At 26.7% G+C, this 15704-nt stretch overlaps 1 protein-coding gene across 20 annotated transcripts in view; it reads right to left on the bottom strand.

Moving 5' to 3' along the window:
• Positions 1–15704, bottom strand: part of LOC107451625 (telomerase protein component 1) — a 300321-nt gene that overhangs the window by 14472 nt on the left and 270145 nt on the right. For all 20 annotated transcript variants that reach the window (XM_021147109.4, XM_021147108.4, XM_087155402.1 and 17 more), the window contains 2 exons: positions 14676–14963; positions 7956–8074 (listed from right to left, as the gene is read on the bottom strand). In XM_021147109.4, the coding sequence (XP_021002768.3) occupies positions 7956–8074; positions 14676–14963 (407 nt within the window). The remainder of the gene's footprint in view (positions 1–7955; positions 8075–14675; positions 14964–15704) is intronic.

Below are 15704 nucleotides of genomic sequence, written 5' to 3' on the forward strand. Positions count from 1 at the left end.
TGAGAAAAAATCGTGTAAAGTGGTTTGTTTTTGTCTTTTCTCACCTACCTTTAAGTGAAAATTGTCCAACTGCTGTAAAAATTTAAACATTTCCGGGGGTACATTTTCAACAGTGTAAATAAATTTCCTAAAAGTATCCAGCCCTTTCCTGGCATCAGAAAAGATAGGTGGTTTAGCAATATCTTCTTCAGTATCACTGAATTCTTCTGTATCATTTGTAACATCACAAATATCCTCTAATGTCAGCATATCACAAGGTAAAATTTCGTCGTCAACGGATACATATTCTTCAAACGATGCTGTGAAATTAAGTTTATTTTTGAATGACTTCCAATCATTAACAAAATTTACGTTTGTTTCTTCGTCTTCATCTGATATTTCATATTCAGCTTCTAAGAGATATTCTTCAGTTGTATCTCCCTCAGAGAATCCAGCTTTCCGAAAACAGTTAGCAATGGCAGATGGTGTTATTAATTCCCATGCTGATACAATTAACTCAATCGCTTCTAACATATTGACTTTTTTTTAGCTCTCCAGTATTTTCAAGTCCTTCCAGCATCCGTTTCACAAGTCGCATTTTATAATGCTGCTTAAATACCTTAATAACTCCCTGATCCATTGGTTGTAGAACAGAAGTAGAATTTGGTGGTAAGAACTGCAACTTGATGTTAGTGTACTTATTCTCCTTGGAATGAGCAGCGCAGTTGTCTACGAAGATTATGATGTTTCGTTTTTCTTTTCGCATCTTACTGTCTAATTTTTTCAAATACGTTTCAAAAATTTTAATTGTCATCCAGGATTTTTGATTACTGTCATAATCACAAGGCAGTGACTTAACATTTCGAAAGCATCTTGGTTTTTTCGATTTACCGATAACTAAAATCGGTAATTTTTCTATACCATTCATACTGGCCCCAACTAAAATTGTCAAACGTTCTTTACTGTTTTTTCCGCTATGACAGGGTTCACCTTTAAAGGCAAAAGTTTTATCTGGTAAAAGACTGAAAAACAGTCCACATTCATCCATGTTAAAAATGTTCTTTGGTTGATACCCTGAAATAATTTCAGGTAATTTAGCTTTCCATTCTTCAGCTTCTTGTAAATCAACGCTGTTACAATCTCCTTTAATTGTTTTATAAACTAGACCAGCTCTTTTTTTCATCCGATCAATCCATCCATTGGAAGGCGTAAAATCAACATTCAATTTCTCCGCAATCTCTAATGCTTTTCCTCTAAGAAGAGTTCCGTTGACAGGTATGTTGGCGGATCTTGCTTGTTTAAACCATATCATCAGTTTCTCTTCAATATTTTCGTATTTTCCTTTCTTCACTTTTTTTACTTTCTGGGATGCACCGGAACAAGAAGAGTTTAAGATGATGTCTTTCTTAGCAATAATGCCATTTAACGTAGTAACAGGAAGATCTAAATTTTTTGCTATTTGAACTCGTGTTAATTGAGGATAGCTGTCAACAGCTTTTAAAATTTTTACTTTGTCATCAATAGATAGAGCTTTACGCTTAATGCCTTTACAGGACATTTTCCACAAAAATCAAACTTTTTACGATGATTTTTAAGATAACATAAGCGCCTACACTAAGAAAATTTTCAACGAAATGCTGCTAAATGTTTAGATGTATCTTTCTCTTCAGTTATTGAATGGGTGTGGACAGCAGTGAAGTTCGTGAGTCACCAGGCTATTCATTTAAGGTGGACACAATGACAAAGCTATTCCCTACATTCTTATCAGTTTCATAGTTCATCTAAAGGTTCACATTCCTTTGCTCACACCTGTTCCTGATAAGTCACCTTTCTTTGTAACAAAGGAGTGATGAAGGTCAGTGGTCAGTACCCATACATGTGTTTGTAAGGGCAAGTTAAAACTAAATAAGACATTTTAAATAAAATTTTAAAAAATTGAAATTAGGAGTGGAAACTTCTTAAACGGGAAAAAAACTTCTTATAAAAGTAAATTTAACATTATGGTAATTGGTTTTTTTAAAAAATAACTTCTTACGCGGGAAAACTTCTTAAAAGGGAACTTTTTAAGCGGGTTCCACTGTATATATATATATATATATATATATATATATATATATATATATATATATATATATATATATATATATATATATATATAACAAAAATAATCTGAATTGACAAAATTAGTTAACGGTGCATAATTATTAATTTGCCTGGGCAATAAAGGTGGCCAGCCTGTGCTTTTTAATGAACTAAGTTTTAAAAATATGGCCGATGATGCACACAAAAATATACACAACTTAAAGAGACCAAATTTAATGCATTGAAAACTGCAAAGCTAACTATTATTTTTACTGTGGAGGTTTCAAAAAGAGGCTAATTAGGCAAACCAAAGGTGGATGAAACAGATAAAAATATACTTAATGTCAAGAAAAGTAATCTGGACAGCAAGATCAAACTCTGAATTCAGAAAATCGAATTCGTGAAACTAACAAAAATTCCAGTGTAACCATAACAAATCCAGAATAAATCTCGTCAAAGTAGGCATGGGAAAAGAGAAACCTTGTTGTACTCATAAGACTTAAAAAAGAAAACTCTAAACTGAAATCTTTCATTAGGGAGCAAATCTACAACCAGAATGAAAAATGCTATTGTATTAAATTTAAAAGAATCAATCACCAGTATTAAGAACAATACACTCACCTGAAAGAAAGAAACTACCATATTTTTCGGCGGAAGCGCCGCAGCGCTATCGAAAAAAAAGTTGCTTTTTTTCCTACATGCGGCGCTTCCGATGCAGCGCCGCTTTCGACGAAATATTTTTTAGCAGCAAAAACATTTTTCAAGTAAAGTTATTTAAGATTAATAATTTTCTGAGAGAAAGACTATTAAAAAAAATTAATAACGAAGTCGACGAAATATTCACCCGCATCGCGATCTGCTGCAGAACATCGGCAATTGTAATTTGAGCGAACAGAAAAGGAAGTAATAGGACCCTAAATCCGACACTCACGGGACTGACGAAATGCCGAACTTCGGATCTCTTTCGGAAATTCCAATATGGCCTCCAAATATCCATTGTTAATTTCAGAAAAACCAATAAATTTAGTCAAGTTTCGATCGTTGATTATGATGGGGTGAATTTAAAACTGGCTCATCTTAAGAAATTTTACTAATCAAAATAATAATCTATATAATATAATCAAGAAGAAACAATCCGAATCCTATGAAGAAGAAATAATCGTTTCTTCTTTGGAGCGAGATCATAGTTCTCGTTTTTTCTTTTAGATAACATTTTGTTTTAACAAAAGACGCATACCTCGCAAAAAAAAAAAAAGCTAACAAGGAACTACAAAAAAAAAAAAAAATTAACAATTAATGCTAAGAAACTAACAATGAATAACAACAAAAAACAAGCTGAAAACTAATAACGTTAAAAATAAGAGAAACAAGCAAACAACTATTAACAAGGAAAAAAAACAAGCTAACTATTGACAAAAAAAAAACAAATTAGCAGTGAATAACTAATAAAAAGCAGCAAAATAAAAAAATTAATAAATCGAATACAAAACCACAAAAGGGATAGAATTCACTTTGTTGTCCACATGGTAGTTTCAATGTCAACTGGGTGTGGCCAAATTATGGTCAAAGAGGAGGGAAATATGGAGGCAAATCAGTAAAGCACAAGCCCAGCTGTCAAGATTGATTGATCAGTTTTTTCCAACTTGCATTTCTTTATTTTGTTCATTGGGAATGCAGATGTTTTTACTTCTCAATTTATTTTAAACTGCTTAAGAAACAGATGTTTCCTTTGACACAGATTTATTATTTTTTATTATTTTTTTCAAGCTTCTTTTTTTATTTTTAAAAGATAAAATAAAGTAAGTTACTTCAACAGAATAAAATTCCAAATAAAAAGATTATAGCTGATTTTTTTTTTATCTTATCAATATAAATTTCTTAAAAAAAAAAGAAGAAAAAAAATTAGATCAGATTAAGTGCTGAATCTTGGAATGCTGGATTAGGGGTCCCATACCCTTTTCTTTTCCCCAACCCCTTTAAAATATAACTGATTGATTTCTCCTAAACAGCTCCAGTAGACATGACACGTGTAGGAGGTGGGGTACACCCCTCTTTTAAACATTTTCTTCTCTTTCTAAGTTGAGTCACATTGGGTTATTTCCATTGAAGGAGAGGGCATTCTACCCACTAAAATTCCACCCCCTAAGATTGTGAAAGTGAAACTTATTTCCTCTTCGCTCATTCCTTCAGAATTTTTTTGGGGCCTGTTTAGTTATTTCTTATTCTTGTTATTATTAGTTATTTCGTTATTATTAGTTTTTCCTCAAATTGTTAACGGTAATAAATTTTAAAATCTTTTTATTTTAAAATCCTTCCTTTAATAAATTTTTATTTTACTTTTCTTATTACATTGTTTTACTGATTTCTGTGATCAGTTCAGCGTTAATTCAGCTACTGCACTTATAAATAATTTTTTTGCTGTTCTTCTGTTTTTTTGGAGCGGTGCCAACTGGTAAGAACAACTTTATTTTATATCGTTTTGTTGTTTTCTTTTTTTTTGTTGCTGAAAAAGAAATTTTTTATTATAATTTAGAAATTAAAACTTTACTTTATGAAATGCATTCAAAAATTTAATTTTTTATTATACAGATATTCTAAATGGTAATTTAAAGGTCTCCTCTAAAAGGATGCTGATATGCCCGGTTTAGCGCCATTGCGGTGCTTACTATAAAATTTTTTTTAAAAATTTCCATTTTATCGATGTGCGGCGCTTGCGACGAAGCGGCGCTTTCGCCGAAAAATACGGTAAGTATCATAGTAAATTTCTATAGTTTCATCTACAAGTCACATGATGTAAGAAAGTCATTCTAAGAGTTTCCATTCATAACTGACTGATTCCTAAAGATTGGTCCTAACCACTAATATTATTTGTCTTTTGCAGACCACAGGAAAGGGAAATGTGTACGGAGTGGCTGGGACATCAATATTTTTTATTTAACTATACTACATTAAAATTTAAAAAATGCTTTATTTCCATTTATTTATTATTATTTTTATGAATTTTCAATATTACAAGTTTTTGATAGTTTGAGGCAGGACTATTCTCATCCACCTTGAATTACAAGACTCAACTGAATTTCAAAGTAAGAATTTTTAAAAGGATAATAACTTTTAAAGGAGTCTCAGAGTTCATTTTGAGGTTAAGTACTATTTCTTATTTTATGTAAAATTTATGTAACATAAGATTAAAAGCTAAGATTAAGATTTTTGATGATGATTAAACACATTTGAACAAATCAATTAGACTAAAAACTTAGACCACTAAATAAATGAAAATCGTTTGATAATTTTTGGAATTTGAATAGCAACAAAACCAAACTTATGTTTTTCCAACTCGACAATAAGAAAGAAATTATCCTTAATATTACTTATCACTTGATTACTTGAGTGAACGAAATAAACTCCTGGTGCATTAAGAAGCTGACGCCTGATGCATTAACTATATCTACATTAATCTATTTGGGCTACATATGGACTTAAATTTGAAATGGAAAACACATTTAAATTATATTCAGAAATTTAAGTTTCATACCGAGAAGGTTTCATTATTTGAAATTTAAAGTAAAAAGAAATTTTTTAACTTAATATTCAAAGGTTATTGTTTTACATTTAGAATAGCTTATTAGATTAGGAAAGAGATTACATAACTAACACAAAAAAAAATCTAATATTCAAGACAAAATCATAAAATTTTTTTTAAACACTAAAGAACAAATCAACCCAAACAACAAGTTATTGAATATTCTATCAATCTCCAAACTGCAATTCTATAAATTCAACTTGAACTTTCTTAAGGGCCACACAAATGATAAAAAGCAATAGACTTTAACAAGAATTAATCAAATTTACTCTATTCCTGGGCTCAATATGAATATTTTTCATAAAACTTTTTTTTATCCAAATGTTTTAATCAACTTCTCTTAGAAAAATAATTTTAAACTTTTTTCAACTTTTGACATTATTTACTTTTTATGTATCTAGATTAGAAGACTCTCTTACATAGCTATATACCAGGGTTCGTGATTTTTTTGATTTTTTTAAAAAAAATCAAAAGAATCAGATTTTTTTGATTTAAACCGGATTTTTTTGATTTAAATCAGATTTTTTTTATTTTTATTCAAATACACTGTAAGAACTTTAATTTATGATTAAAAAAATTATAAATGTTTAATCAAATTAGCTTAATAGTAAAACTATATTGTAACAATAATTTAGAAGCTCTAACTAAAATAATTTTTCATTACAATACATGGCTTTGAATGCATAGCAACCATTTTGAAACAAATGCATGATTAAAATTTAAAGACTAGATGAAATAGAGAATTTAAAGAATACTTCAGGGGTCTGAGAGGTACCTATTCTGAGAGGTACCTATTTCGTGAAAATTAAAAATTATAATAAAAAATCAACAGAAATATAGTAAAAATATGGATTTTTCGCTTCTTACGAGACACAAAAATAAAATTTTAAGAAAAAGTATTTTGTGTGATTATTTGTGTGAATTTGTAAAGGTACCGTTAAACGGTAGTAAATTTGGCTTGGACAGACCCCTGTACTTTAACTATTAAAACAAAGTTTCAGTTAGCAAACCATAACTTTAATTTAAAATTGTGATTTCTTTTTTTTTTCTCTTGATTTTTAAAATGACAAAATAAATGTAGCAGACTGTGTTCATAAATGTAGTCTTTCATCAAAAAATAAATAAATATTTAATCAATATATTTTTATATTAAAATATTCATTTTTAATTCTATATCAAAATAGATAAGTTAAGCTAAAAAAAAAATTTGAAAATCTATGTACTCATTGGAATTTTTTTTCCACAAAATTTCGTAATAGAAAATCAGATAATGTCAAAGATACTGTAAACATATTATGAGAAAAAATACCAGTTAATAACCCTACTGCATCAAATAGAATTTGAAAGGGAAGAATGAAACTATATTAGGAAAAAAACATATGAATTCATCAGTCTTTTTTTTTTTCTTCTTTTTCTGTTTTTGGCATATTAGGGTAATTTCTTTTTATTATAACCTCAAGCTCCAGAAATATACATTTTTCACCAATAAAATATGATGTAGATTTTAATTCACACTTTTTCATTCAAAAGGAAGAATTTTAATTAACATTATTTGCATTATTTTTGAAAAAAATGCATGTTTATTAATTACTTTCTACAGCTATGCAAGTCTATATTAAGACAGCATTAAATGTTTACTTTAATCTGTACTTTCAATCTCAAGAATCAAAAGATTTTTAAAAATGTAATTTCAAATGTGTTGGAATTTAACACACACTAAGAAAGAAAGTAATTTTCGTTAACTAAAATTAATTAATGCAGCAATTTATTTAAATTAAATTTTAATACTAAGAAAAGAAAATAATAAAGGTATCAAAAATTTAAAACACTGTTTTTTAACTTTTAAAATCAATATATATAGATAAAAAAAATTGGTTGATTTAAATCAATGATTTTTTTAAAAAAATCATTTGATTTAAATCATGATTTAAATCGTGATTTAAATCAAGCTGATTTAAATCAACGAACCCTGCTATATACACACTCAAAAGCTTAAATTTATTATGTTTCACATATTATGTTCAACTTTTGAACTATAAAAATTTAAACTTGAAACTCTAATTTGCAATCTTTATCACTTAGAACTGTTTTGTTATATGTTTTTTTTCTTTCTACAATGATTCATTCTTGTTAAATTAATATTCAGTTCTGCAATAAACTCACATAGGCACATAGGGTCAGATAAAGAGATAAAGAAAGATAATGCATAAAATTTATGAGCCAAAAGTGGCTCATTAATTTTATTTTCCCTCCATTTTCATCTGAAATAAAGTGATTTAAATAAATAAACTAAAAATATATCTAAATAAATTACAAGATTGATATAGTGTCCAAAAAATGGATATCTTCTTTGTTCTCTCTCACTTGTGTCACAGCAACTATAAAGGTGGATGTTTTTGATAAGGCAATAGCTTTGATGAATCCCCCAGTATACTAAAAAGAATATCTTAAAATTTTTACCAAATAAAATATAATTCAATTAGCATAATTAAATGTAAAGGTATCCAATGGTTTATAAATATGCTAGATTTCAAAAATTTAGAAAATATGATACTAATATTTTTTTTAAATTTTGTTATGAGCTCTACTAAAGCTATTACTACTCTTACTATTTTCTAAATAATTAAAATACATAATATATATTTATAGCAAATGGTATAAACAGTGTTCTCCCACAGCATTTTTAGAAGGACGGCCTACCCCGCCTGCCCTTTGATCTTATAAATGCACCCTCCTTTCCTCTTCTTTAAAAATAAGCTGCCATCTTGTTTGCCTTTTTGTTTGATTTTTTTTCAGGAAAAGGTTGTTTTCTTCATCATCTGTTTTAATGAAATCACTTCTGATTTATTTAGTTACTGATAATTATTTAACTTCCCTTTTCAATTTCAGTCCTTAATTTTAGTAAGATTTTTCTTCAGTTGTCTAGTTATATATAGTTAAGTTATATTTGCATGATATTCGAGTTCAGCGATAATCACATCTTTTATTTGGGGGGTACATAGAGTTTTTTAAGGATTTAAAATTTTTTAATTAATTTTTTTCAATATTTAAAAATGCACCATTAAATGTTTCTTTTCTCATAATTTTCATTTCAAAATATAAAAAAAAGCATTCAAGTTGTGTATCAATCAATCCTTTTTAGAAGTTTCCTTTTTTTTTTGAAGAAAATTTATACACAGAGATCGTCTTTTAGCTTGTCTTTAATTATTTTTCAGAAGTTCAAAATTTTTCTGTTATTTTGATACTTAATGAGAATTTTTTTTGTGAAGTATACACATAAAATAGTATGAGAGGATAGTTTAAAAATTGAGGATCAAATTCAGTTATTACATAATATTACAAATTTTAATAACTTTTAACGGTGGTGAGTGCTCTTTCAAAACTGTAAGTGCCCTTTTCTGTGAAAAAGCACACTGCCCTTTTTTTATTCCTAGGGAGAACTCTGGTATAAATATAAATTTTATTGTGTGCATAAAATTTTGTCTCATTTTAAAATCTAGCAAACAATAAGTAATAAATAATATCTCTTAAATCATGAACAATTTTGAGAAACAAAATATATTTTGAACAAGCTGTGACACATTAATTACAAACTTATTTTATTTGTAATAAAATTAAAATCTTGCTAAACATTTTTATTTTTTGCTACATAAAAATGCTAACTTAAAATAAACAAAGACACATTAGATGATAACCCCAAGTAGCACAGGGATATTGTTAGACACTGATGAATATCGATTGACATTGTGAACGTCGTACAGTATTGTACGACATTCATCAATAACACAATTTAATATACTGTTAGTTTATTTCATAAGAAGCTAATTTAGCAATAAAATTCAAGAAAATTTTTTAAAAGACAATAATAATTCATGTTTGCTGAAATTGTAAAAGAGTTAAAATTAAACATCTTTTAAGAATTATTTGTAAGCAATGGTAAATATGAACACAGTATTTTTTCACAATATTCCTCTGCATCTTTCTACCTTTTATATGAGAGCTATATCAGTTTGTGAACTAAACTTTTTAACGATAGAAACTGTTGTTTACTTCGCCTTAGGGATATGTAGATGGATGCCAATATTGGAATAGCGATAGTTAAAAGCGGTATGCAATATACATATATTTGTAGCAAAGTTTAAAAGGTATTAATTTCTTCTATGTAGTATTATTGAGTATTATATAGTTTATTATTTTTCACAAGTATTTTATTTAAGAGTATTTAGCAACTATGAAAATAATCATGTATTCAGTCAAAAATGTGAATATTTTAATTAATTATTTTTAACGTTTTATATATCTGTTAGTCCGTATTGTAGGCTTAATCTGAAACTTGGTGATATCATGTTCAAATTTTCAGGTGCTTTAAATATTGTTTAATTTCAAATTGATTCTTTTTATGTTTCATTGTAACATTATAAAGAATGCAGAGTATTTTTTAAATTCCTTAAGAAAATTTTTTGTATAAGCTAACATTTCTTAGCTCATGGCAAAGCCAGATTAAGCGTACGCGGGGCTCTAGGCCATTCAAAATTTCGGGGCCCTTAGATTAAATTTTTTTTCTTGTATGTTTTTCATTTATTAAAATATAAAAGCATTTATATAACTTTTGATTTAAGAAAGCATATTTAAAATAAAAATAAATAATAATAAATTAAATTTTAATCAGTACAAAATAAATATGATTAACATTATATAAAAAAACATTATCGTATTTAATTAATATATATTTGAAATTGATTTTTTTTCAAAAAATCCTTATTTTTCTTAATTTTTTAAAATTTATTTTCAAAAAATCCATTTTAAGGGGGCCCTAGGCCATGGCCTATGGGTAATCCGGCACTGGCTGACGGTTAGGTTATTATCGAACAAACTAATATAATCAAACTTTACTGCGTATTGAAAATATCTTGATTATTTGTATATTAATTACATTCAAAATAAACATTCACTTAAAACATAAATAGAAGTTCTTAATGAATGGTAACACTCCCTAAAAATGCGTGTCAATATTTTTCCTGGCAAAGCTGCAGAATGTTTTGAATTTTACTTATAAATATTATGTGTCTTTCATAAAAAAATATAAAATAATTTAATAAATTATTTCGCATGTTTATTATCCAGTCCTAAAACATGACATGTAGTGTTTATTAATGTGGCTTTGTAATAAAAAAAAATTGCAATAATCCTTTAAATCATTCAATACATAAGTCTTGTAGATCATTCAGGATATAGATGTAAAACTGTGATTGGTAAATTGTCTAGAGTTAAATGTAATAATAAAATACCAGAATTTATCTATAACAAAAATTGAGACCAGCAGCTCAAACACAGATTAGTTAAACAGATTTTTTAAAAACACTTTTGAAAATTGAAATTGCCTTTATATCTGATCATTAGTTATTATTTACTTGTATTTTGGTTGCCTTTACAAAAGTATTAAAGTAAAATATCAAGATAAAAGAAATGGCAAGTTTTTTTTAATATAATTTTTTAAATGTTTAATTTCTTCAGATGTTAAGTTTCCAAATTCAGTTTAGAAAAACCTATGAATTTTTGCACAAAATAAAAATGTTATCCATTTTGAATTTGTGTTATCAAATTTCTTATCAACTGAAATTCAAACAATGAAAAATGGTTTACTATATTAGCTTTATGAATATGAAGTATTTTTACACAATTTAAATACTAGCAAGAGTGCTACTTAAAATGAGGAGTTTTAATATAATTAGAGTTCATATTTGTTTTCATACACTAAAATTTTCAAAGTGTAGTTGCGATATATTGTGGTATTAAATATAGTGTTAAAAAAATTACTGAACTGGTAAATTTGCAATAAAAACAAACTGCCAAAACTTTATTTCTAACTTCTTTAATAGCAAATACTTGATTTAAATAAATATTTTTATTTTGCATTTCTCGTGCTCAATAAAATGAATTCAAATGTTATGCATTTAAATATATTACAAAGTTTTAAAATTTTTTTTATACCATAGTGCTAAAAGCTGAATGTATTTACAGTATATATTTTTTCTAACAAGTTTCCTAAATTAATAATTTACTATAAAAATATGAATGTATAAGAATTTATCAAAAGATATTCGTTTATTTGGAACACCACCAATAAGTTCAAAGTAGTAAATATAGAATTGCTTTTAGAATTTAAAAACATTTAGATTGAAATGTCTCTGATTAAACATATACTTTTATTTAAAATATTATGCAAAATTCATGAGAAATTATTGAGAAATTATTTAAGTAGTTAACTGAGTTAAATATCTAATACTTTAATCTTGCTGAGTATTTAGTACAAAATAACATAGAAAGAAAAATATTGAAGCAAATATGTATATATATGTATAAACAGTGAGGTGAATCAATAACTAATGCTTTAGAGGGTTAATAAAGCCAGCATATAGTAATAATTTAATGTTTGAATTGTTTTTTTAAAAACTTGAGAATTGTTTCTATTTTTATCATAAAGTCATAAAAATTAAGGGAAAAATTTCTTTGATCAACTTAATATTTAAAATATAGCTTAAAAACATATCTATTAGGGTATAAAAGATCAAACCAATGTAGAGAAGTTTTATCTCTTCATAATTTTATTTGAAAGTATAAGTAAGCATGTTTCATAAATGCATATACAGTACATACCAGCTAATATCCCAGGTTTATCAATAATTTTTTTGGATCATAATTTGAGTAGTATTAAATTTTATGCTTAGTCATTTTTTTTATTTAATAAGTTTGATTCAAATTGATTTTGCCTACAAAAATAACAATAAATACAATAATTGTCATACAGCTTTAAATATTGTGGGAAGTTGTTACTTCAGGGTTGGTACCTATGACAGTATACATAAGATGGAGATAATGCATATATATTTTTCTTCACACTGTCTTAATAACTACCATAAGTTGTCTTTGTTGCTAAAGTGCTTATCATTGGTAAATATCTTAAGGAAGCATTGCTGTCGCAATGTTTATTTTCCTAAATTTCATGATTTTACTATGAAATTACATGCTTTAATTGCCTGTGTTCTATTGATTATTGATATTATTAGTTGAAAAACAAATAAGTCGTTTTTTTCTCAAGAACTATTTCTCTATTTCTAACTAATGTCAATGCAACTGACTGTAACACATAATTTTTTAAATTCTTCCCCCATTCATGTATTTTACCCATTTGCTTAAGAAAATGTATAATATATTTTTCATGCATTATCTATTATCAGCAAATTATATTCAATAAAATCAGTTGAAAACATTATTTTATGCAAAATAAAATTATGTGACATACGAGTATCATTTTCTTTATTAACCATTACCAAACACAATTTTTGGCATCTTTTTAAAGTCCTAGTGTCTTTGCATTACATTTTTAAACATTTGTCTATTTATGCTGAATTTCACAACTAGACATATAAAAAACTATTTATTTGAAAATGAAAAAATAGGTTTTAATAGAGAATTGTGGTCACTATTTAAAGAAATTTTCTACAAATATTTTTTTATAAGGGAAACTTTTAAGTACTGAGTTAATACCTATTTTTGTTGAAACAAATGGAATACGAGCATATCACAAAATATTTTTGGTGTATTTCTTCCCACTCAGTATACACGTACCCACACAGTACTTTTCTCTCTAGGTTTAATTAAAGATTTTAATCAGGAGAAAGTTTAGGTATTATAAAAAAAAAAGTTATGCGAAGATTGAATTTCAGTGAGAGAAAAAAAAAGATAAGTAGAAAAATCCTTATCGTTGTAATTTTGTTTCATTTTAATTATTTTTATAGTTATTACAACAATTATTAAAAGAAATTTCAAACTGAAATTATAACAGGGCTTTTTGTACACTGGAAAAAGAGAAATTTTTTTTTAGCAAAAGCCATTTCATTGCTGCTTTATTTTCAGGAATGAGAAAAAAATATCCTTGACTACCAAGAATTGTTAAAAGTTCTAACATCTATGCATGATAGTTTTTCACCCAGTAGAAAGTAAATAATGCTGTATAGTTTAAAATAGGAAAAGCTTTACCAACTTTTTTAACAAAATAGTTGCTTCCACACGTAAATATATATTGAATGAAAGATATTCTATTTCTATTGAAAACTAGCTGGAAATGGTTTTATAAACAGTTTTTTCTCTTTTCCAGATTACAAACAATCCTGAATTTTTTTTTCAAATGTTACATTTTTTGAAAAATGAAGGTGATGATGGCCAGAATTCCACAGCATTTGTTTTGTGAATGTAGTTTTTACAATGTCGATTTACAGCGCTTGTTAATGCTCAGAGATACCTAATAACATTCTACAGCGTTTCTTTTAAGTATCAAACAATATAATTTTAGAATATTGAACAATATTAGAAATTGTGTCCATTTTTATATATCACAATATTTCTCAACGATATCGCTTGAAGTTGTGTTTTTATGATAGCGTTTTTGAGATTTGTGCTACTTGGGATTGGTAATGTTAATATTAAAGATAAATTAAGAATCAATAATTTTACCTTCAATGAAATTCAAATTACATATCCTCCTGAGATCCACGTTTTGTATAATGACAAAAAATGCTATTTTACCAAGAAATATGGAGGTTAGAACAATGTTATCTTATAAATAAGATTAAAAAAATTTAAAAATTACAATTGAATGTAATTAATTTTAAATTTCATAAAAAAGTTATATATTTAAGTTTTTCTTTTTTAAAGATTGTGGCATATTTTTGCAGTGTATTTTGACCCTGAAAAGGTTACCTACATCAATTATGTTTTTACATAGACAATCATTTTGTAAAAGCACAAAAAAATCTTTAAAAATTTTTTTTTGCACACTAAAATATTATCAAATGTTGTCCAATGTCTGGTTTCAGGAAGTATGAAAAAAATAACACTTTAAACAAATAAGGTTCTTAACATAATTTTAAAACATAATTTATCTAAAGAAATAAATTTTTATTCTAAGCTTTATTCAGATTTAATTAATAGGTAGAAAATTTAAACTACAATAACAAGAAATAATATGACTTACAGTTTTCTTTCCAACACAGACTAAACTGAATCGTTTTGAAACATCATTCGGTTTCCACAATAAAATGGTTCCTTGCACATCAGAAGTAATCAGCATTTTGTTTTCATTTGATATAAGAATTCCATTAATGGATGATTTATGGTTTAAAAATGCATCTGGGGTATCGGCACTAATTTTCCAAACATTTATTGTTCCATCAAGAGAGCTTGAGATTATTTCACCATTTCTATTGATACTGCATGATGTGATACTTTTGCTGTGTCCTTCAAGTGAATACCAATATAATTTCTAGAAAAAAAAAACACTTTAAATATTTCAAAATATACACTAACATACAAATAAAATTAGGTTTTTAAAAATAATTTGATTGATTTTAGTAAATTAAAAAAGAGACTACCAATTAATTTGAAGTTTTGTACACCAATCAATTTTAAGGCTAAGATATATGAGGAGAAAAAAAACTTTTCATTAAGCTTGAAGTAATTTTAAAGTTAAAGGTTGTTCAAAGATGAAATTTTCACTTCAAAATCGATGTTAGTTTCTACTTGTTGAAAAGAAACATTGTTATCGTTAAAAAATTATTTTAATTCAATATTTTTTATTCCTAATAGGTGCAATAAGAAAATTAGAGGTGTAAAATAAGAGCTGTTAGAAGTGCGATAAAAAATAAGGTGAATAAATTTTTACAGCAGCAACTGCTGATCAGGATTGAAGCAAAGTCAGGGATAGTGTAGTACAAATCCATTTTAAAACATTTATTTTGTTATTTTTAGATTTTTATACAAAGCACAACAATTAATAGTTCACGCCAAAAACTTTCAAGATTCTGAAGATTCGGGAAATTTATTAAAATATTGCTTTTTTAAGTTGCACAAAACAAAAAGATTTAGAAGTTTTAAAAAAATGAGCTTCTTGAAGCTAAATTTTAAAATTTATATCGAAATTATAATTGAAAAACTCAGGAATACTTTCTTAATTATAGCTTAAATTGAATAGAGTAAATAATCTTACTAGGCAGAGTCTACTTTT

Source organism: Parasteatoda tepidariorum, chromosome 11 (genome assembly GCF_982258835.1).
Source record: "Parasteatoda tepidariorum strain Cologne lab strain chromosome 11, Ptep-v5.0, whole genome shotgun sequence".
Lineage (NCBI taxonomy): Eukaryota > Metazoa > Arthropoda > Arachnida > Araneae > Theridiidae > Parasteatoda > Parasteatoda tepidariorum.